General features: G+C 39.0%; 1 protein-coding gene across 9 annotated transcripts in view; it reads left to right on the forward strand.

Annotated features, from left to right (window-relative positions):
- Window positions 1-21,942, forward strand: part of AKAP13 (A-kinase anchoring protein 13) — a 369,334-nt gene that overhangs the window by 238,726 nt on the left and 108,666 nt on the right. For all 9 annotated transcript variants that reach the window (XM_082618886.1, XM_082618888.1, XM_082618887.1 and 6 more), the window contains one exon: window positions 20,767-20,842. In XM_082618886.1, coding sequence (XP_082475012.1) covers window positions 20,767-20,842 — 76 coding nt within the window. The remainder of the gene's footprint in view (window positions 1-20,766; window positions 20,843-21,942) is intronic.

Here is a 21,942-nt window from a genome sequence, read left to right on the forward strand (position 1 = left end):
ATGGCCGCTGGGCCTGCGCGTCCGGAGCCTGTGCTCCGCAACGGGAGAGGCCACAACAGTGAGAGGCCCGCATACGGCAAAAAAAAAAAAAAAAAAAAAACTAGCATACCAGAAGGAGGGGAGTCGGAACCTAGGATTAACTGCTGACTTAAGCTGATTTTAGTACAGGGACCATTTCTGTTTTACTAGTTTTATTACTTTGGGTACCTGGAAAAACATTGCCTACTAATAATAACATGATTTTTCATGTTACTGATGATTTATTGAGAACTTACTTTGTCGCTAGTAATTCAGAGTATCAGATGAATGGTTAAAAGATTTGCAACCATGTTTTGCGTGCATTGAATAAAAATGTTCACAGAGGAGGATGACCCCCTCACCATCCTTGATGTTTGGGCAGGCCACCTGACCTCATTAGTGAAAGCTCAGAAGGAGTAGTTTGTCTTTAACTCCAGTGTCATTTTCCAGAGAAATACACATCCTTTAAAAAGTTTACTTGCTTTAAGACACTTCCTTGCTGCTTCAAACAAAAGACATAAGGAGGCTAAGGATTGAAGACAACTATGCCTGTCTGCTCAGTTATACTCAGATTCCCTGAAAAGACTTAGACTCAAGTGTTGGCTTCCATGTCCGGATGGAGGGGTTTTTGCTTCCTTTTGTTCAGCCTTGTAACTCTGGCTAGATCTCCTGAGACAGTTGCAGAGGAAGTAAATACAGCAATGGCTGGGAAGGCTGGGTGTAACCATGAGCTGTATTATTAGGATGTTCAGATATAAACAGTAGCAGAAACACTGCCAAAAACAAGAGTTCTCTTTCCACTGAAAATATGTACAACTCTATTTTCAGACTGATGGGAACACAACTTAGGTGTGGTTTAGATAATCACAAGGGATCCCAGGCTTCGTGACAGGAATGAAAAATTACCAGGATGGGTCGACATTTCTTTTGAATTAACTTCTCTTATCCCGTGTTCCATGTGCACTATAACTCACCAGGACTTTGGATGTTCAGTACTTGTAGTGTCCATGGTCTGGTTGTCATGGAGATACAACGTGGACAAAGGATTAAGTTTGTGTTTTAGCTAAAGAATCATAAATGGAGTCAGAGCCAGAAAGTGGTTTTTGGTAACTTATTCCTCCAAAAGATGTGGATATTTAATGGCAGAATCTCTGTTTTCCTCATTTCCAACTACTTGCTAAACAAAATTTCAGAATCATTTTGAACTGTTTCCTCTCCTACCCATTCAATCAGTTGCCAATCCTGTATTTTGCTAATAATTCAAAGAGTCCATAGGGCAAAACCTGGATAAAGGGGCTTATCATTAATCATTATCTTTGTTTTTCTCTTAAGCTCAAATTATTAGCAATCTCAACACTGCTGTTTCTTTCTGGTTTGTCTCCTAATTCTGCTGGCGATCAGAATCTTCTTCCAAGCCTAGTCTCAGGGCTGGCTAAGAAGAGTGTCGGTAATACAGAGAACCAGGTCATCATCCAGTAATGTAGAAACCTGAGTCTTAGAAGTCACCTTTTGGAAAAGAGACTAACATGAGAAGAGGTGTGTTATCATGTATATAATCAGGGCCTGGCATTTTCTCTGGCCCATAGCAGGCACTCTGAAAATGTTTCAGGTGGAGCCACGTAGTGTGTGTGGCCTTTAAGTTATCTCATTGTGTGAGTGAGAAACAGGGGAGTTGTTGAAAAATAGACCCAAGACCAGGGTAAATGTATCTGTCACATCAGTGATTCTGAAATCGGGCAGAAGGAGGGAGAGATGTTTTGTAATCCAGTTTATTCTTAAACAGCTTACTTATGTATAATAAGCACAGTATCTTTCACACATGAATATGATCTGCTTGGTGTTGCTATTACTGTACACAGGATGTGGTTGAAAACGCTGATACATGTTTTGACATTCTTTCCACACTCCGTGCATAAGGAGTTTGTCTTCTGGTTAATGGCATTGACCATGATTGGTAGCATCTGGCCCAGATTACCAACACTCCTTCTGACTGTGCGGCTTCTTTTCTCTAAACAAGCTCACTTCTCTCTAACTGCTGCACACTCCCTTTTATTGGGGGGGGGGGGGTCAGGAAAATATACATAACATAAAATTTACCACATTTAAGTGTACAGTTCAGTGGCATTAACAGTACATTCACATTGTTGTGCAGCTATTATATTACCACTGTCCATCTCCAGAACTTTTTCGTCTTTGCGAACTGAAATTCTGTACCTGCTAAACAATAACTCTTCATTTCCCCCTTCCCCCAGTCCCTGGCAACCACTATTCTGTTTTTTGGCTCTATGAATTTGACAACTCTAGGTATCTTATATAAGTGGAATCATACAGTATTTGTCCTTTTTGTGACTGGCTTATTTCACTTAGCATAAGGTCTTCAGGGTTTATCCATGTTGTAGCATGTGTCACAATTCTCTCCTTATTTTAAGGCTTAATAACATTCCACTGCATGTACGTACTACCTTTCGTTTATCCATTCATCTGTTGATGGCCATTTGAGTTGTTTTCCCCTTTTGTCTATTGTGAATATTGCTGCTGTGAACGTTGGTATACAAATATCTGTTTGAGTCCCTGCTTTCAGTTCTTTTGGGTGTGTACCCAGAAATGGAATTGCTGGATCATAAGGTAATTCTGTTTAAGTTTTGGAGGAACCCCCTTACTGTTTTATACAGTGACTGTGCCATTTTACATTCTCAAGAGTTTACATGCACAAAGTTTTCAGTTTCTCTGCATTCTCACCAACACTGGTTATTTTCTGGAGGTAGTTGTTGGTGGTGTGTGTGTGTGTGTGTGTGTGTGTGTGTGTGTGTGTGTGTTTAATAACAGCCATCCTAAGACGGGTGTGATGTGGTATCTCACTGTGGTTTTGATTTATTTGCATTTTGTTAATCCACACTCAATTTTATGCTGTTTATGTTTGTAAGAAGCCAGCTTTCCAAGCTGCTTCATCTGTAGATGTGTGTTATCTAACATGTGTGCTGCCTTCAGTGTGTCTTTTCTCTTGGTGTGTTCTGCCTCTACTCTCTTACACATCCTTTTCACCTTTTACTCAAGAACAGATGAAGACAGTTCCAACCTTTCTCTCAATAACCATAACTTTGTTTAACCGTTTGGAAGACATCTTAACACTTAAAACTCAACACAGTCAAATAGAAGGCACCATCATCATCTCCTCTGGATTTCCTAAGTCTGTTAAATTGTGGATTTTTGGTTCCTCTTTCTCTCTCATTTCTGTGGGTTCTGCCCTTTGTACCAGCTTGCTGACCTGCTGCTGCTTCTGTGCTCCAAAGGCCATGTCCCCAGTCCAGGCACACGCTGTCTCCAGACCAGAGCAGTCTGGGCCCCTCCTGACTGGTCTTGTGTGTCCTGGATGTCCCGTGCTGCTTCTTTCCTCCCCACTGTCTGATTTAATCTGTACATTCCTACAGTTGTTTTCCTAGTATAATACTGCTTTTTTTTTTCACTCCCTTGCTTATATAATTGGAGAGAGGGGTCCACCCTGGTAAAGAACAAAGCCATATCTCCCATTATTCTTCTTTCCTCAGTTTATACTTCTGGACACTCTTGGGCTTTTCGTGCTCCTCAGAAACATCTAAGGAAAAGTCTCTGCTCTGAGTTGTAAAGCTGTGCTCCAGAACCACTGACTGGACACATACATGTATGTTTCTGGGAAGGGGTCCATGGCTTCCCTCAGATTCTTGAAGGAGCCTGTGCCACCAAAGGCTGTGCACTCCAGCTCTGAAGCGTCCTGACTGTTTGCTCATCCTCATTGTCACGTGGCTGGAGTGCCCTGCCGTACCATCTCTCTCTTTTAAGCACACCTCCCCCCCGTAGGGCTTACCTCGTATACCACCAGCTTTGTTAATAAGCTTTTCCCAAATCTCTGAGCCAGAAATTATCTTTTTTTATACTAGAGACTTCCTTACCTCTCTGGGTTTCAGGTACTGGTTTACCTATTGTATTTCACAATCTAGTCTGTTTCCCAACCTGTAGTCCCCAGTTTGTGGAGTTATTTCATGGGGTCTGATAATCCTTAGACCCGTATGGTTTTACGTGTGTCATCCTGGGATGTGGAGGCAGATGTAACCCTTGACATTTTAAATGAACTGAGCTCCATCATACTTTAAAACTGTGGGACCTATTGTGCCAGTTGTCATCAGGATCATGATTCGTCTTTCTGTTGCTGTACCTTGACACTGTTCCTTGCCTAAAGTGGGTACAGTACTCCCCAAAAGCTGACTGGCCAATGTGTGAATGAATCAGCAAGATAGTTCTAGGAAGACTTGTTATGCTAGATTTCCCCATCCTTTCCTGGTGAGGAAGTCTTTGATTTACCTGAAATTTACTAATTTTCAGTATAGGTTTTACTTTCAGTGTTTGTGAATGAGTCCTAATTCCAGAGAAGAAACCGACTGGAACTGCATCATTGCCAGATTTCCTGAAGTTTTTTGTGTAGTTAGAGACAGTGAGCCTTCTCAGTACATCATTGGTAATTAACTGTTAGTGATTGAAAATGCAGGCTCCTTGAAATAGACAAAGCCAAAACAAACAAAAAACATTTCTTTCAATTACAGCATTTCAATGTTCAGAATATCGGCACCCACAGTTCCGTATTTTAGTTGTTGCATTCTGATAATACTTTATTTTCTAAATATTTTGGTCTAAATTGAACGTTGACTCTATTTTCCAACAAATCTTCTCCAGAGATGTTAAATGCACTTTGCCAGACTTATCCAATTTCATATTGCTATTAAAAATTGTTTAAACAATATTTGAATTCTGAGACAAAGTTAAGAATAAGAAGAGACATTTGCAGGGGTGGGGAAAGAGCGCTGGACTGGAAGTGAGGAAAACTGGGTCCTCACTCGGTCTCTAAGTGCTGTGTTACCTCCTTTGAGTCTCTTATTAAAGGGGGATGTGCCCCCATCCCCCTTTAATGGAGCTAGTAAAGGGAGGCAGAAGTTTCTCCCAACTTACAGTTCTCTGTAAAATCATTGACAATAAGGAATTCAAAGATTATTCGCTAAGCATCTACCATCTACCCATTGGGAGATCCGTTGAGTAAAAGGTGGGATTCAGTTCTCAAGAAGCTTACAGTCTTTTGAGCAGATAAAGTTACCAGTACAATATAGTTCACACACAGCTATACCATCCCCAAATCTAGCCTCACTGAGTGTGTGGCCTCTTCTTGAAAATGGTAATGTGCCTCCTTGTGGGACAGGAGAAAGGTCAAATCTAGGTGACAAAATACTTTGCAAACTTTAAAGTACCATGAATTTAGAAATATAAGGAGATGTTTTACAGTTTTAATTCTGGTATCACCTGTCTTGTTAAAACTGTTCTTTCCAAACTCACCACAAACCTCACAGTTGCCCAATTCAGTAATTTCCTTTCAAAAATTTATCAGTTTTGACTTCTTAGCAGCAGTTGGCACTGTGGACCTACCTTCTCTTTTCAGCCCTCTGCTTCCTTAACTTCTGTGAAACTCAACTCTCTGAATTCTTCTGCTTCTACAAGGGCGTGGCAATCTCTGACCTCCCCCCTCTATATATTGTGCAATGCCTTGTATGAAGTGAAAGAGAAGAGTTGTTATTCTGGCCCAGTGTCTCTGTATGTCACATTTGTGACCTGGGCAGAAATGTATAAAGCATTTCAAGTATGGTTTGTCGTTAGAGTATCCCATTCACTCTAATTCCCATTTCTGTTGGTCACAGCACACCTTGTCCAAGTCAGCACACATTTCAGTGCCTGATGTGTGCAAAATGCTATGGAACACTTATTTACTTAACATTTCCATGTCTCTCTCACATAAACTATGAGTTCTTTGAGGACTCAGTTCTTTTACTACTTCTGCTTTTAAACAATGTTTTGATCCACAGAAGGTTTTAGTACTTTTTTTTTTTTTTTGCGGTATGTGGGCCTCTCACTGTTGTGGCCTCTCCTGTTGCGGAGCACAGGCTCCGGATGCACAGGCTCAGCGGCCATGGCTCGGGCCCAGCCGCTCCACGACATGTGGGATCCTCCTGGACCGGGGCACGAATCTGTGTCCCCTGCATTGGCAGGCGGACTCTCAACCACTGTGCCACGAGGGAAGCCCAGTACTTTTTTTTTTTTTAAGTCTTTATTGAATTTGTTACAATATTGCTTCTGTTTTACGTTTTATTTTCTTTGGCCACAAGGCATGTGGGATCTTAACTCCCGGCCCAGGGATCAAACCCGCATCCCCTGCATTGGAAGGCGAAGTCTTAACCACTGGACCGCCCGGGAAGTCCCTATTTAGTACTTTTTTTTTTTAATAAAAGAAGGAAGGAAACAAATCTGAGGGTGCTTAGCATTGTGTCTTTATAGAATCTTCCTTTCCTAGAAAGTAACCAATAGATTAAAAAATATTTTCCATTTTAAAAGAATGGAAGGTTGGAAGTATATATCATATACTCATATGAGGTACCATTCATACCTGCTAATTTGGGTACAACCAAAACACAGACAAGAACAGTAACAAGTGTTGGCAAGGGTGTGGAGAAATTAGAACACTCATACGTTGCTAGTGGGAATGTCAACTGGTGCAGCCACTCTGGAAAAGTCTGGCAGTTCCTCAAAATTTTAAACATAAAGTTATCATATGACACAACAATTCTACTCCTAGATGTATACCCAAGAGAAATGAAACACGTCCACCAAAAACTTGAATATGGTTATTCAGAACAGGATTATTCGTAACAGCCAGCAAGTGAAAACAGCCCAAATGTCCATCAGCTGAAGAATAAATAAATAAAACCTGGGCATATCTATACAGTGGAGCATTATTTGGCAGTAAGATTAAGTACTACTACATGCTAGGACACGGATGAACCTTGAAAGCCTCTTGCTAAGTGAAAGAAGCCAGTCACCAAAGACCTCATAATGTACAATTCCATTTATATGAAATGTCCAGAGTGGGCAAATCCATAGAGACAGAAAGTAGATTACTGATTGCCTAGAACTGGGTTTGGGGTGGGGTGTGACTACTACTCAGTTTCTTTTTGGTGCCATGAAAATATTCTAAAATTAGTTAGTGGTGATGGTTACACAGCTCTGTTAAATGGGTGAGTTTGAGAGTACATGAATTACATTTCAGTAAAGGTCTTAAAATGCAAAATTATACACACACATACACACACAAAATGCAATGTGGTATCCTGGATTGGATCCTGGAACAGTAAAGAAGATTATTGGAAAAATGAATGAAATCCAAAGTCTGTAATTTAATTAATAGTAGGGTACCAGTGTTGGTTTGAAGAAACTGGTGAGACCCTGTGTATGAGAACTCTGTACTATCCAAGTTTATAAAAATAAAAATTTTTAAAAAGTAACACAGTCATTAAAGAAAATTCAGGAAGCTATAGAAAAATTAAAATGGATATTAGTTGTCTCTTTATGATTATTCAAGCATAACCACTCAGTGAAAAATTGAATCAGATTAGAGTTTTTCACCACATAGGTGTGATCATATCAAGAGATTTTTGGCTGCCGCTGTGTTTAAGTGTTCTAATACTGTTTAATATAGACTAATTTGTCAAAATGTGATGGGTCTGAGATTTTACCCTGCTTGTAAGGTACCAAGTTAGCCTGACAGTTTCATGGCTGCTGGCTGAAGTCACGGAACTCCTGGGTCAGAGACAGATGAATTTATTACTCATCGTTCAAAAAGCACCATGAGCATCAGCTTCTCGTTGGTTCTTCTTGCTTCCCTAGTCTCACGGGGGCAATACGGAGGGGCCCAGATAGATGCTCTGTCACAGCTGAGGAACCCCAACCGTAGGAAACTGGAATTTTTACATTGGGCAGTAAGCCTACCTGACCTTTGACCTCATGCAACACATCTGCCCTTTGCTTCAGAAAAAAGCAATATCTCTGTCTTCCAAGGCTGTTTGATACATAGACATTCTTGAAACAGTCAGTGTCCTTTGCTCACAAGACATGCAGAAAAAGGGGAGACCCATGGGGAATTGCCTCCCATCACTAATATGTTCTCATCATCGTTATTCAGAAATTAGTGTATTTAGTTAGAGGTTTGATTTAATTTTAATTTCTTTCAGTATTTACTATATATTATTTTAAGTAATACTCTTAAATATTTTTATTTTTGTTAAATAATACATTATTTTAAATAAATATTTATGGATTGTTTACATTATATTTTATTTTGCAAAATGTATAACTCACTTTCTGTAACACGCAAATGCCTAAAATTACATGAAAAATGTAGAGTATTAGTCCCTCAAATATTGAAGGCAAGAATGTTCGGTTTACTTATTGGCTATGGAATGACGTGTGAAAAGGTGATGAAAAACATTCTCAGATAAAGAATTTTAACAAAGTTTCCTAAAATGTTGACTGAAGAGGTGTTGAAGGTCATGGAAGGGGAGAGAGCAATGTCCTGATAATGCAGAGGGGCTTGGCATTCTTCACTCTTTAAAGGATCTGCTTTTTTATTTCTGTTACCTATTTAAATTTGTTGCTGTATTCATGGAGCAAAAGTACAGCAATTCTGGACTCTTGCTCTTCCTGTTAACAGAGAAACTTACTTCACTGGAAGTGAACTTTGGCTCATTTCAATTGAGATGCAGTTCACGGTAAGAAAATCCTTCTCTAAATGGAAGATTTTTTTTTTGTTGTTAAGAAAATTTGCTGTTTCAATTCTTTGAAAGATGTGGATAGGGTTTGTTAACATTACTGAATTTGAGGTTTCTTCCTTAGGCATATTCAGATTGCATTTTGAAAGGGGATATTTTGCATAATCCCAGGGAACCTGCTGGAGATTCTTTTCCATTCAAGATCACTTTCAAATTTTTGGCATCATTTTGTAACACACCAGGAATTGAAACATCGATGGCCCCTGGTCCCCACCTCCTCTCCTCTCTAACAGTAAAAGAGCTGAAACGAGCGAATGATTTGGTGCTTCGTTTCATGGTTATTTGCAAGCAGCCTAATTCCTTGCATTTCTTCTTTGTCACACAGTTGTAATTTGACAGAGTGTCCCATAGCTTTCTACCTTATCCCACGTAGCATACTTAGTAAAACTGTTGGTCCTTCTCACCAATATAGTTCAGTATCTTCTCACCAAAGATCAGAAATTTACCAGTAGGTACACATGATATTGTAGAAACTGTTAAGTAAAATCATCTTTGAGCATTATAAATATTCAACTACTTGGTGATTTGTTTGGATACTCCTACTTATATTGTTTAGAAGCCACTGACTGTTTCAGTGTTAATGAAACTAGAGGATTATAATGTTAAGGTGTTTGGGAGTGGTAAAAACTAAAATATAATATTATACTTCTCTTTTGGGGATACATTTTTTCAGCTTTATTGTGATATAATTTATATACAATAAAACTCACCAATTTAAGTTCACAGTTTGATGAGTTTTGACAAATGTTTGAATTGTGTAATCACTGCCAGAGTCATGATAGGAACATTTCCATCACCCCTACAGTTCCCTCCTGTCCCCTTGCAGTCAGCCTCTTCCTCCAGTCCCTGTTAATCACTAATACGCTTTCTTGTATTAATTTCGCCTTTTCTAAGGTATTATATAAATGGAACCATACAGTAGGTAGTCTTTTTGTCTGGCTTTTTTCTTTTAATTTAACATAGTGATCTTGAGATTTGTCCATGTTGTTTGTATCGGTAGTTCATTCCTTCTGATTCTGAGTCTATTGCATTGAATGATGTATCACAATTTGTTTATCCATTTACCCATTGATGACAGTCTGGGCTGTTTTCAGTTTGGGGTTACCATGAATTAAGCTGCTATGAAATTCCAGTAAAAGTCTTTGTGTAAAGGTATATTTTGGTTTTTGGGGTGGTAAATACCACAGTGGAATTTATTGCTATGTTGTCTATAAATATATGTTTGACTTCCTAAGAAACTGCTAAACTGCTTTCTAAAGTGACTTACTATTTTGCATTCTCCCAGCAATGCTAGCAGTGTTTCAGTTGCTCCATCTTGACAACACTTGGAGTTACCAGTTTTTGACTTTAGCCATTTGAATGGCTGTAGACTGTTATTTCCTTGTGGTTTTAATTTTCCCTGATGATTAGTGGTGTTCAGCATCCTTTCCTGTGCTTATTTACCATTCATAATCTTCTTTGATGAAATGTTTATTCACATCTTTTGCCTATGTGAAGAAGCATGTTTGTCTTACGGTTTTGTAAGAGGTTTTGTTGTTGTTGTTGTTGTTATGTGTATTTTAATATTCTAATTACCAGTCTTTAGAAGATAGATGTTTTGTAAATATTTTCTCCCAGTCTGTGGCTTGCCTTTTCATTTTCCTAACAATGCCTTTTGAGGAGCAAGACTTTAAAAGAATTTTGATGTAGTCAAATTGACAAGTTTTTTTTCATGCTTTTTTTAATGCATGCTAGGAAATCTTTGCCTAACCCAGTGTCACAAAAAACATTCCCCTGTTTTCTTCTAGAAGTTTTGTTGTTTTAAGTTTAACATTTAGATATATTTTGAGCTCATTTTTATAGACAATATAAAGTTTGAGATTTGGGGGAGATTTACTTGTTTGTTTTCACATGAACACCCAATTTTTGCAACATCATTTGTTAAAAACCTATTCTTTCCTCATTGGAATACCTAGACATCTTTGTCAAAAATGAATAGGTCCTATCTGTGAAGGTCTATTTGTGGATTCTCTCTTGTTCTTTCGATCTGTATGCCTGTCTTTATACCAGTACCAAACTGGTTTTATTAATATAGCCTTTTTTAAAAATAAATTGATTGATTGATTTTTGGCTGCGTTGGGTCTTCGTTGCTGCACGTGGGCTTTCTCTAGTTGCAGTGAGCAGGGGCTACTCTTTGTTGTGGTACACGGGCTTCTCCTTGTAGTGGCTTCTCTTTGTCGCGGAACATGGGATCTAGGCGCGCGGGCTTCAGTAGCTGTGGCACGCAGGCTCAGTAACTATGGCTCTCAGGCTGTAGAGCGCAGGCTCAGTAGTGGTGGCGCATGGGCTTAGTGGGATCGTCCCAGACCAGGACTTGAACCCATGTCCCCTGCATTGGCAGGTGGATTCTTAACCACGGCACCACCGGGAAGTCACAATATAGCTTTTGCCGGGGGGGGGGGGGGCGTGAATTTTATTTAATGTTTGTTTTTGTTGTGTTTTTTTGTTTCTTGGGTTTTTTTTTGTGGTACGCGGGCCTCTCACTGTTGTGGGCTCTCCCGTTGCAGAGCACAGGCTCCGGACGCGCAGGCTCAGTGGCCATGGCTCATGGGCCCAGCTGCTCCACGGCATGTGGGATCTTTCCGGAGCGGGGCACGAACCTGTGTCCCCTGCATCGGCAGGCGGACTCTCAACTACTGTGCCACCAGGGAAGCCCTTTTTTTTTTTTTTTTTGAGTTTAAAATTTTTTAATTTTAGCATTCTAAAAGCTAAAGCTATTAACAATACAAAAACAAATACTTCAGTGAACTAAAACCTTCACTATCTCTACGTTTTGGGAATTTAACCAAACTTCTAAAAGTACTTTTTTTTTAACTTATTTTTTTATACAGCAGGTTCTTATTAGTTATCCATTTTATACACATCAGTATATACATGTCATTCCCAATCTCCCAATTCATCCCACCACCACCTCTGCCGCTTTCACCCCTTGGTGTCCATACGTTTGTTCTCTACATCTGTGTCTCAGTTTCTGCCCTGCAAACCAGTTCATCTGTACTATTTTTCTAGGTTCCCCATATACGCGTTAAGATACGATATTTGTTTTTCCTCTTTCTGACTTACTTCACTCCGTATGACAGTCTCTAGATCCATCCACGTCTCTACAAATGACCCAATTTCATTCCTTTTTATGGCTGAGTAATTCCATTGTATACATGTACCACATCTTCATTTTTGTAAGTTAATTTATTTATTTATTTATTTATTTTTGGCTGTGTTGGGTCTTCATTTCTGTGCGAGGGCTTTCTCTAGTTGTGGCAAGCGGGGGCCAGTCTTCATCGCGGTGCACGGGCCTCTCACTATCACGGCCTCTCTTGTTGCGGACCACAGGCTCCAGACGCCCAGGCTCAGTAGCTGTGGCTCACGGGCCTAGTTGTTCCACAGCATGTGGGATCTTCCCAGACCAGGGCTTGAGCCCGTGTCCCCTGCATTAGCAGGAAAATTCTCAACCACTGCGCCACCAGGGAAACCCTACCACGTCTTCTTTATCCATTCGTCTGTCGATGGGCATTTAGGTTGCTTCCATGACCTGGCTATTGTAAATAGTGCTGCAGTGAACATTGGAGTGCATGTGTCTTTTTGAGTTACAGTTTTCTCTGGGTATATGCCCAGTAGTGGGATTGCTGAATCATATGGTAATTCTATTTTTACTTTTTTAAGGAACCTCCATATTGTTCTCCATAGTGGCTGTATCTATTTACATTCCCACCAACAGTGCAAGAGGATTCCCTTTTCTCCACAACCTCTCCAGCAGTTGTTGTTTGTAGGTTTTCTGATGACGCCCATTCTAACTGGTGTGAGGTGATACCTCATTGCAGTTTTGATTTGCATTTCTCTAATAATTAGTGATGTTGAGCAGCTTTTCATGTGCTTCTTGGCCATCTGTATGTCTTCTTTGGAGAAATGTCTATTTAGGTCTTCTGCCCAGTTTTGGATTGGGTTGTTTGTTTCTTTATTATTGAGCTGCATGAGCTGTTTATATATTTTGGAGATTAATCCTTTGTCTGTTGATTCATTTGCAAATATTTTCTCCCATTCTGAGGGTTGTCTTTTCGTCTTGTTTGTAGTTTCCTTTGCTTTGCAAAAGCTTTTAAGTTTCATTAGGTCCCGTTTGTTTATTTTTGTTTTTATTTCCATTACTCTAGTAGGTGGATCAAAACAGATCTTGCTGTGATTTATGTCAAAGAGTGTTCTTCCTATGTTTTCCTCTAAGAGTTTTATAGTATCCGGTCTTACATTTAGATCTCTAATCCATTTTGAGTTTATTTTTGTGTATGGTGTTAGGGAGTGTTCTAATTTCATTCTTTTACATATAACTGTCCAGTTTTCCCAGCACCACTTATTGAAGACACTGTCTTTTCTCCATTGTATATCCTTGCCTCCTTTGTCATTGATTAGTTGACCATAGGTGCGTGGGTTTATCTCTGTGATTTCTATCCTGTTCCATTGACCTATATTTGTTTTTGTGCCAGTACCAAATTGTCTTGATTACTGTAGCTTTGTAGTATAGTCTGAAGTCAGGGAGTCTGATTCCTCTAGCTCTGTTTTTTTCCCTCAAGACTGCTTTGGCTATTCGGGGTCTTCTGTGTCTCCATACAAATTTTAAGATTTTTTTGTTCTAGTTCCATAAAAAATGCCACTGGTGATTTGGTAGGGATTGCATTGAATCTGTAGATTGCTTTGGGTAGTATAATCATTTTCACAATGTTGATTCTTCCAATCCAAGAACATGGTATATTTCTCCATCTGTTTATATCATCTTTAATTTCTTTCATCAGTGTGTTGTAGTTTTCTACATATAAGAGTCTTTTGTCTCCCTAGTTAGGTTTATTCCTAGGTATTTTATTCTTTTTGTTGCAGTAGTAAATGGGAGTGTTTCCTTAATTTCTCTTTCAGATTTTTCATCATTAGTGTAGAGGAATGCAAGAGATTTCTGTGCATTAATTTTGTATCCTGCAACTTTACCAAATTCATTGATTAGCTCTAGTAGTTTTATGGTAGCATCTTTAGGATTCTCTATGTATAGTATCATGTCATCTGCAAACAGTGACAGTTTTACTTCTTCTTTTCCAGTTTGTATTCCTTTTATTTCTTTTCTTTTTTCTGATTGCTATGGCTAGGACTTCCAAAACTATGTTGAATAATAGTGGTGAGAATCGACATCCTTGTCTTGTTCCTGATCTTAGAGGAAATGCTTTTGGTTTTTCACCATTGAGAATGATGTTTGCTGTGGGTTTGTCATATATGGCCTTTATTATGTTGATGTAGGTTCCCTCTGTGCCCACTTTCTGGAGAGTTTTTATCATAAATCAGTGTAGAATTTTGTCAAACGCTTTTTTTGCATCTATTGAGATGATCATATGGTTTTTATTCTTCAATTTGTTAATATGGTGTATCATGTTGATTGATTAGCATATATCCTTGCATCCCTGGGATAAATTCCACTTGATCATGGTGTATGATCCTTTTAATGTGCTGTTGGATTCTGTTTGCTAGTATTTTGTTGAGGATTTTTGCATCTATATTCATCAGTGATATTGGTCTGTAATTTTCTTTTTTTAGTATCTTTGTCTGCTTTTGGTATCAGGGTGATGGTGGCCTCATAAAATGAGTTTGGGAGTGTTTCTTCCTCTGCACTTTTTTGGAAGAGTTTGAGAGGGTTGGTGTTAGCTCTTCTCTAAATGTTTGATAGAATTCACCTGTGAAGCCATCTGGTCCTGGACTTTTGTTTGTTGGGGGATTTTTAATCACAGTTTCAATTTCATTACTTGTGACTGGGCTGTTCATATTTTGTATTTCTCCCTGGTTCAGTCTTGGAAGGTTATACCTTTCAAAGAATTTGTCCATTTCTTCCAGGTTGTCCATTTTATTGGCATAGAGTTGCTTGTAGTAGTCTCTTAGGATGCTTTGTCTTTCTGCAGTGTCTGTTGTAACTTCTTTTTCATTTCTAATTCTATTGATTTGAGTCCTCTCCCTCTTTTTCTTGATGAGTCTGGCTAATGGTTTATCAATTTTGTTTATCTTCTCAAAGAACCAGCTTTTAGTTTTATTGATCTTTGTTTCTATTTCATTTATTTCTGCTCTGGTCTTTATGATTTCTTTCCTTCTATGAACTTTGGGTTTTGTTGGTTCTTCTTTCTGTAGTTCCTTTAGGTGTAAGTTTAGATTGTTTATTTGAGATTTTTCTTGTTTCTTGAGGTAAGCTTGTATAGCTATAAACTTCCCTCTTAGAACTGCTTTTGCTGCGTCCCATAGGTTTTGGACCATCATGTTTTCGTTGTCATTTGTCTCTAGGTATGTTTTTATTTCCTCTTTGATTTCTTCAGTGATCTCTTGGTTATTTAGTAACGTATTGTTTAGCCTCCATGTGTTTGTGGTTTTTATGTTTTTTTCCCTGTAATTGATTTCTAATCTCATAGCGCTGTGGTCAGAAAAGATGCTTGATATGATTTCAATTTTCTTAAATTGACTGAGGCTTGACTTGTGACCCAAGATGTGATCTATCCTGGAGAATGTTCCGAGCGCACTTGAGAAGAAAGTGTAATCTGCTGTTTTTGGATGGAATGTCCTATAAATATCAATTAAATCTATCTGGTCTGTTGTTTCATTTAAAGCTTGTGTTTCCGTATTAATTTCCTGTTTGGATGATCTGTCCATTGGTGTAAGTGTGGTGTTAAAGTCCCCCACTATGAGTGTGTTACCGTCGATTTCCTCTTTTATAGCTGTTAGCAGTTGCCTTATGTATTGAGACGCTCCTATGTTGGATGCGTATATATTTATAATTGTTATATCTTTTTCTTGGATTGATCCCTTCATCATTATGTAGTGTCCTTCCTTGTCTCTTATAACATTCTTTATTTGAAAGTCTATTTTATCTGATATGAGTATTGCTACTCCAGCTTTCTCTTGATTTCCATTTTCATGGACTATCTTTTTCCATTCCCCCTCTTTCAGTCTGAATGTGTCACTAGGTCTGAAGTGGGTCTGTTGTAGACAGCATATATATGAGTCTTGTTTTTGTATCCATTCAGCAAGCCTGTGTCTTTTGGTTGGAGCATTTTAATCCATTCACGTTTAAGGTAATTATCGATATGTATGTTCCTATTACCATTTTCTTAATTGTTATGGGTTTGTTTTTGTAGGTCCTTTTCTTCTCTTGTGTTTTCCACTTAGAGAAGTTCCTTTAGCATTTGTTGTTTGGTGGTGCTGAATTCTCTTAGCTTTTGCTTGTCTGTAAAGCTTTTGATTTCCCCGCCACATCTGAATGAGACCCTTGCCAGGCAGAGTAATCTTGGTTGTAGGTTCTTCCCTTTCATCACTTTAAATATGTCATGCCACTCCCTTCTGGTTTGTAGAGTTTCTGCTGAGAAGTCAGCTGTTAACCTTATGGGAGTTGTATGTTATTTGTCATTTTTCCCTTGTTTGCTTTCAGTAATTTTTCTTTGTCTTTAATTTTTGCCATTTTGATTACCATGCGTCTCAGTGTGTTTCTCCTTGGGTTTATCCTGCCTGCGACACTCTGCACTTGCTGGACGTGGGTGGCCATTTCCTTTCCCATGTTAGGGAAGTTTTTGATTATAATCTCTTCAGATATTTTCTCGGGTCCTTTCTCTCTCTCTTCTCCTTCTGGGACCCCTATAATGCAAATGTTGTTGTGTTTAATGTCCCAGAAGTCTCTTAGGCTGTCTATATTTTTTTTCATTCTTTTTTCTTTATTCTGTTCCATGGCAGTGAATTCCACCATCCTGTTTCCAGGTCACTTATCCGTTCTTCTGCCTCAGTTATTCTGCTATTGATTCCTTCTAGTGTATTTTTTATTTCACTTATTGTATTGTTCATTTCTGTTTGTTCTTTAATTCTTCTAGGTGTTTGTTCTTTAATTTTTCTAGGTCTTTGTTAAACATTTCTTGCATCTTCTTGATCTTTGCCTCCATTCTTTTTCCGAGGTCCTGGATCATCTTCACTATCATTATTCTGAATTCTTTTTCTGGAAGGTTTCCTATCTCCACTTCATTTAGTTGTTTTATGGGGGTTTTATCTTGTTTCTTCATCTGATTCATAGCCCTCTGCCCTTTCATCTTGTCTGTCTTTCTGTGATTGTGGTTTTTGTTCCACAGGCTGCAGGGTTGTAGTTCTTATTGCTTCTGCTGGTGGATGAGGCTATCTATGAGGCTTGTGCAAGTTTCCTAGGAGTGACTGGTGGTGGGTAGCGCTGGGTGTTGCTCTTTTGAGCAGAGCTCAGTAAAACTTCAGTCTGCTTGTCTGCTGATGGTTGAGACTATCTGTGAGGCTTGTGAAAGTGTCCTGATAGGAGGGACTGGTGGTGGGTAGCACTGGGTGTTACTCTGTTGGGCAGAGCTCAGTAAAACTTCAGTCTGCTTGTCTGCTGATGAGTGGGGCTGGGTTCCCTCCCTGTTGGTTGTTTGGCCTGACACAACCCAACACTGGAGCCTACCCAGGCTCTTTGGTTGGGCTAATGGCAGACTCTGGGAGGGCTCACGCCAAGGAGTACTTCCCAGAACTTCTGCTGCCAGTGTCCTTGTCCTCACGGTGAGCCACAGCCACCCCAGCAGACCCTCCAACACTAACAAGTAAGTCTGGTTCAGTCTCCTGTGGGGTCACTGCTCCTTCCCCTGCATCCCGATGCACACACCACTTTGTGTGTGCCCTCCATGAGTGGAGTCTCTGATTCCCCCAGTCCTGTCCAAGTCCTGCAGTCAAGTCCCACTACTCTTCAGTCTGATTCTCTAGGAATTCCTCCTCCCGTTGCCAGACCCCCAGGTTGGGAAGCCTGATGTGGGGCTCAGAACCTTCACTCCAGTGGGTGGAATTCTGTGGTATAAGTGTTCTCCAGTTTGTGAGTCACCCAGCAGTTATGGGATTTGATTTTATTGATTGCGCCCCTCCTGCTGTCTCATTGTGGCTTCTCCTTTGTCTTTGGATGTGGGGTATGTTTTTTGGTGAGTTCCAGTGTCTTCCTGTCGATGATTGTTCAGCAGTTAGTTGTGATTTCGGTGCTCTCGCAAGAGAGAATGAGAGCACGTCCTTTTACTCCGCCATCCTGAACCAGTCTCCCCAAAAAGCCTTTATATATAGTAAGTCTTGAGATCAAGTAGTGATGAATTGGGGAGAATTAACAATTTAACAGAATTGAGTTTTCTGATCTATGAACATGGTGTCTCTATTTAAGACTGCTTTAATTTTTCTCAGTAGTGTTTTGCAGTGTTTAGAGTACAGGTCTTGCTCATATTTTATTAATTTATGCCTAATTATTTTATATTTCTTGATGCTATTGTAAATTGTATTAGTTTTGTTTTTAACTTTAATTTTTAATTGTTCACTCCTAACATATAGGACTAGTATTGATTTTTTTTGTACATTGACTTTATAACCTTCAGCTTTGCTAAACTGGTTTATTCTAGTAGCATTTTTGTAGATTCCTTGAGATTTTCTCCATAGATAATCATGCCATCTATGAATAAAGTAGTAAAACTACTTCTTTTCTACATCTGTGCATTTTATTTCTTTTTCTGCTTTACTGCATTGGCTAGAACCTCCTGTACATATTGAATAACAGTGCTGAGAGTGGACATTCTTGCCTTGTTTTTGATCTCAGAGTGAAGTATCAGGATTTTTAAAATAGATGCCCTTTATCAGGTTGAGGAATTTCCTTTCTGTTTTCAGTGTTTTATGAGTTTTAGATGTTGAATTTTGCCAAATTCTTTTCTGCATCTCTTGATAATCATTAGTTTGTGGGAGGTTTTGGTCTGTTAATAAATTGATTTTCAAATGTTAAACCAGCCTTGCTTTACTGGGATGAACTTGGTCATGATGTTTATCTTTTTTCTATATTGCTGGATTCAGTTTCCTAATTTTTGTTCAGGATTTTTTTGTCTATGTTCCTGAGGATATTGATTTATAGTTTTCTTACGGCTTTGTCTAGTTTTGGTGTCAGGGTAATGCTGGGCTTATAAAATGAGCTGTATATTGTTCCCTCCTCTTTTGTTTTCCTTAGGAGTTTGTGTAGAATTGCTATTATTTCTTCCTTAAACGTCTGGTGCCATTCACCTCTGAAGTCATCTGGGCCTGGAGTTTTCCTTACAGGAAGGTTTTAAACTATGTATTCAATGTCTTTAATAGAATAAGGGTGTTCAGATTATCTGTATCTTTTTGAAAGAATTTTGGTAGTTTGTGTCTTTCATGAAATGCTTCCATTTCATCTAACTTGGTGTATTTCTCATTCGTAATACTGATATTTCCCTATTATCCTTTCAGTGTCTGTAGGATCTTTAGTGATGTCCCCCTTTAAATTCTTGATGCTGGTAATTTTTAACTTAGAATTCTTTTCTGGTCAATCTAGTTAAAGTTTTACTGATATCAGTAAACTGATCTTGTAAGGATCCAGCTTTTGATCTTATTGATTTTATTTTTATTTTCTCTTTCACTGATTTCTGCTCTTTGTTTTACTTATCATGTTTGCTTTGTGTTAATTTTGCTCTCTTAAGTTCTTAAGGTGGAAGCCTAGATCACTGATTTGAGACATTTCTTTTCTAATATAGGGATTTAATATTATAAATTTTGCTCTAGGCATTATTTTGGCTGTATCTCACAAATTTTCATATGTGGTATTTCTATTTTTATTCAGCTTGAAATATTTTCTAATATTTAATGTTTCCTTAAGATTTCTTTTTAGAAGTGTTTTTAAAAATTTTTTTAAATATTGGGTTTTTCCAGATATCTTTTTGATTTTGTTTCTAATTTGATATTGTTGTCGTCAAAGAGCATGTTTAATATGATTTTAATCCTCAAATTTGAGACTTGTGTTATACGACAGAATATATTATATCTTGGTGAACATACCATGTGCATTTGAAAAGAATGTGTATTCTGTTGTTGGGTAAAAGGCTCAGTATATGTTGATTAAATCAAATTGGTTGATGATGTTTTCCAATTGGGTTCTTTATGTATATTCTTGCTGATTTTGTGTCTACCTGTTTTATCAATTACTGAGAGAGGGCTGTTGAAATCTCTAATGGTAGTTTTAAAAATTACATTATTTTTAATCTAATGAAAGTAGAAAGTTATAATGTTAAGATGGTTTGGAGTTGTAAAGGCTAAATTAAAAAAAAATGTTTTAGGGCGGGTGTATGTGCTTCTTAATATGCTTTAGAATCACATAGGTTTGTATTCCATTCCCAGTCCTGCCATTTATTACCTTAGCAACTCCTCCAAGCGTAGCTATTCTTTGGATAGAGATATTACTAACTTCTTGGAGCTAGTGTGGGAATTAAATGCAATAATATATGTAGAATTCCTAACCTGATGCCCAAGATACAGTAATTCTTGAATAAATAGGAATTATTTTTGCATTTTCTAAGTTGCAACCTAGGATGTGAAATGCATATTTCAGTATTTGATCCTTTTCACTTGTTAACTTATTTTTCTTTTTTATTTCACCATTGGCCTGAACCATGATCTTCCTCTTTGTATATCTTTTTTCCATTTGCTTTTATATGCCTAACTTTTTTTTTTTTAATTTATTTTTGGCTGTGTTGGGTCTTCATTTCTGTGCGAGGGCTTTCTCTAGTTGCGGCGAGCGGGGTCCACTCTTCATCGCGGTGCACAGGCCTCTCACTATCGCAGCCTCTCTCGTTGCAGAGCACAGGCTCCAGACGCGCAGGCTCAGCAGCCGCGGCTCACGGGTCCAGTTGCCCCACGGCATGTGGGATCCTCCCAGGCCAGGGCTCGAACCCACGTCCCCTGCATCTGCAGTCAGACTCTCAACCGCTGCGCCACCAGGGAAGCCCCATATGCCTAACTTTTACTGACAGTTTCTTTAGAGTCTTAATTGAGTATAGAGTGCCTTGTTGTGTTGTGAAAAAGGTTTTTTCTTGACATAATTTTACCCACTTTGCAATAAAATATTAAAGAAAAAGATAGGAGTGTTGGTGTGGTAGATATACTTGCAACAGCTGTATAAACACCCCACACTACTTCACTGTCTGAAAGTCAATCTCTTTTTCTTTTTCTTCAGATAAACCGAGAAAGCTGGTGTACCATTGAGCCGTGCCCAGATGCAGCATCTCTTTTGGCTCCCATGCAGAGCCCAGGTACGCGGGGATTCTCCAACTTCCAATTTGCTTGAATAACTGCATCCAGAATGTTCATTTTCTAGAGCCACATTCCCACTCTAATAACAGATTGTTTGATTTCAAGGTCTGTCCTTCATGAGCATTAATGGGATAAATCAGAAGAAGGGGTGTACGTGATTTGGGTTTGTAGGCATTTTATCTCACAGTTGAAAATGAACACGTAATTACCTAAATTTCACTTCAGTATTAAGTTTTCACATGTGGCTTTTTTTTTTTTTTTTTTTTTTCTTTTTGCGGTATGCGGGCCTCTCACTGTTGTGGCCTCTCCCGTTGCGGAGCACAGGCTCCGGATGCGCAGGCCCAGCGGCCATGGCTCACGGGCCCAGCCGCTCCGCGGCATATGGGATCCTCCCAGACCGGGGCACGAACCCGTATCCCCTGCATCGGCAGGCGGACTCTCAACCACTGCGCCACCAGGGAGGCCCCCACATGTGGCTTTATGATTTGTTAATTCATCTGTGAAGGCGTATGTGCTGTGCATATATGTATATGTGATAAAGTTTTCTTAATATGGTAAAACTATAAATGTATTATTAAGGACTAATCCTGGGGCTCTCGATTTTGGCTGTGCATTGAAATTACCTAGGGAGCTTTATTTATTTATTTATTTATTTATTTATTTATTTTAACAAATTTAATCAGTTATACATATACATATGTTCCCATATCCCCGCCCTTTTGCGTCTCCTTCCCGCCCTCCCTATCCCACCCCTCCAGGCGGTCACAAAGCACCGAGCTGATCTCCCTGTGCTATGCGGCTGCTTCCCACTAGCTATCTACCTTACGTTTGGTAGTGTATATATGTCCATGCCGCTCTTTGGCTTTGTCACAGCTTACCCTCCCCCTCCCCATATCCTCAAGTCCATTCTCTAGTAGATCTGTGTCTTTATTCCTGTCTTACCCCTAGGTTCTTCATGACATTTTTTTCTTAAATTCCATATATATTTGTCAGCATACAGTATTGGTCTTTCTCTTTCTGACTTACTTCACTCTGTATGACAGACTATAGGTCCATCCACCTCATTACAAATAGCTCAATTTCGTTTCTTTTTATGGCT

Source organism: Mesoplodon mirus (assembly GCF_964341445.2).
Source record: "Mesoplodon mirus genome assembly, chromosome: 4".
Lineage (NCBI taxonomy): Eukaryota > Metazoa > Chordata > Mammalia > Artiodactyla > Ziphiidae > Mesoplodon > Mesoplodon mirus.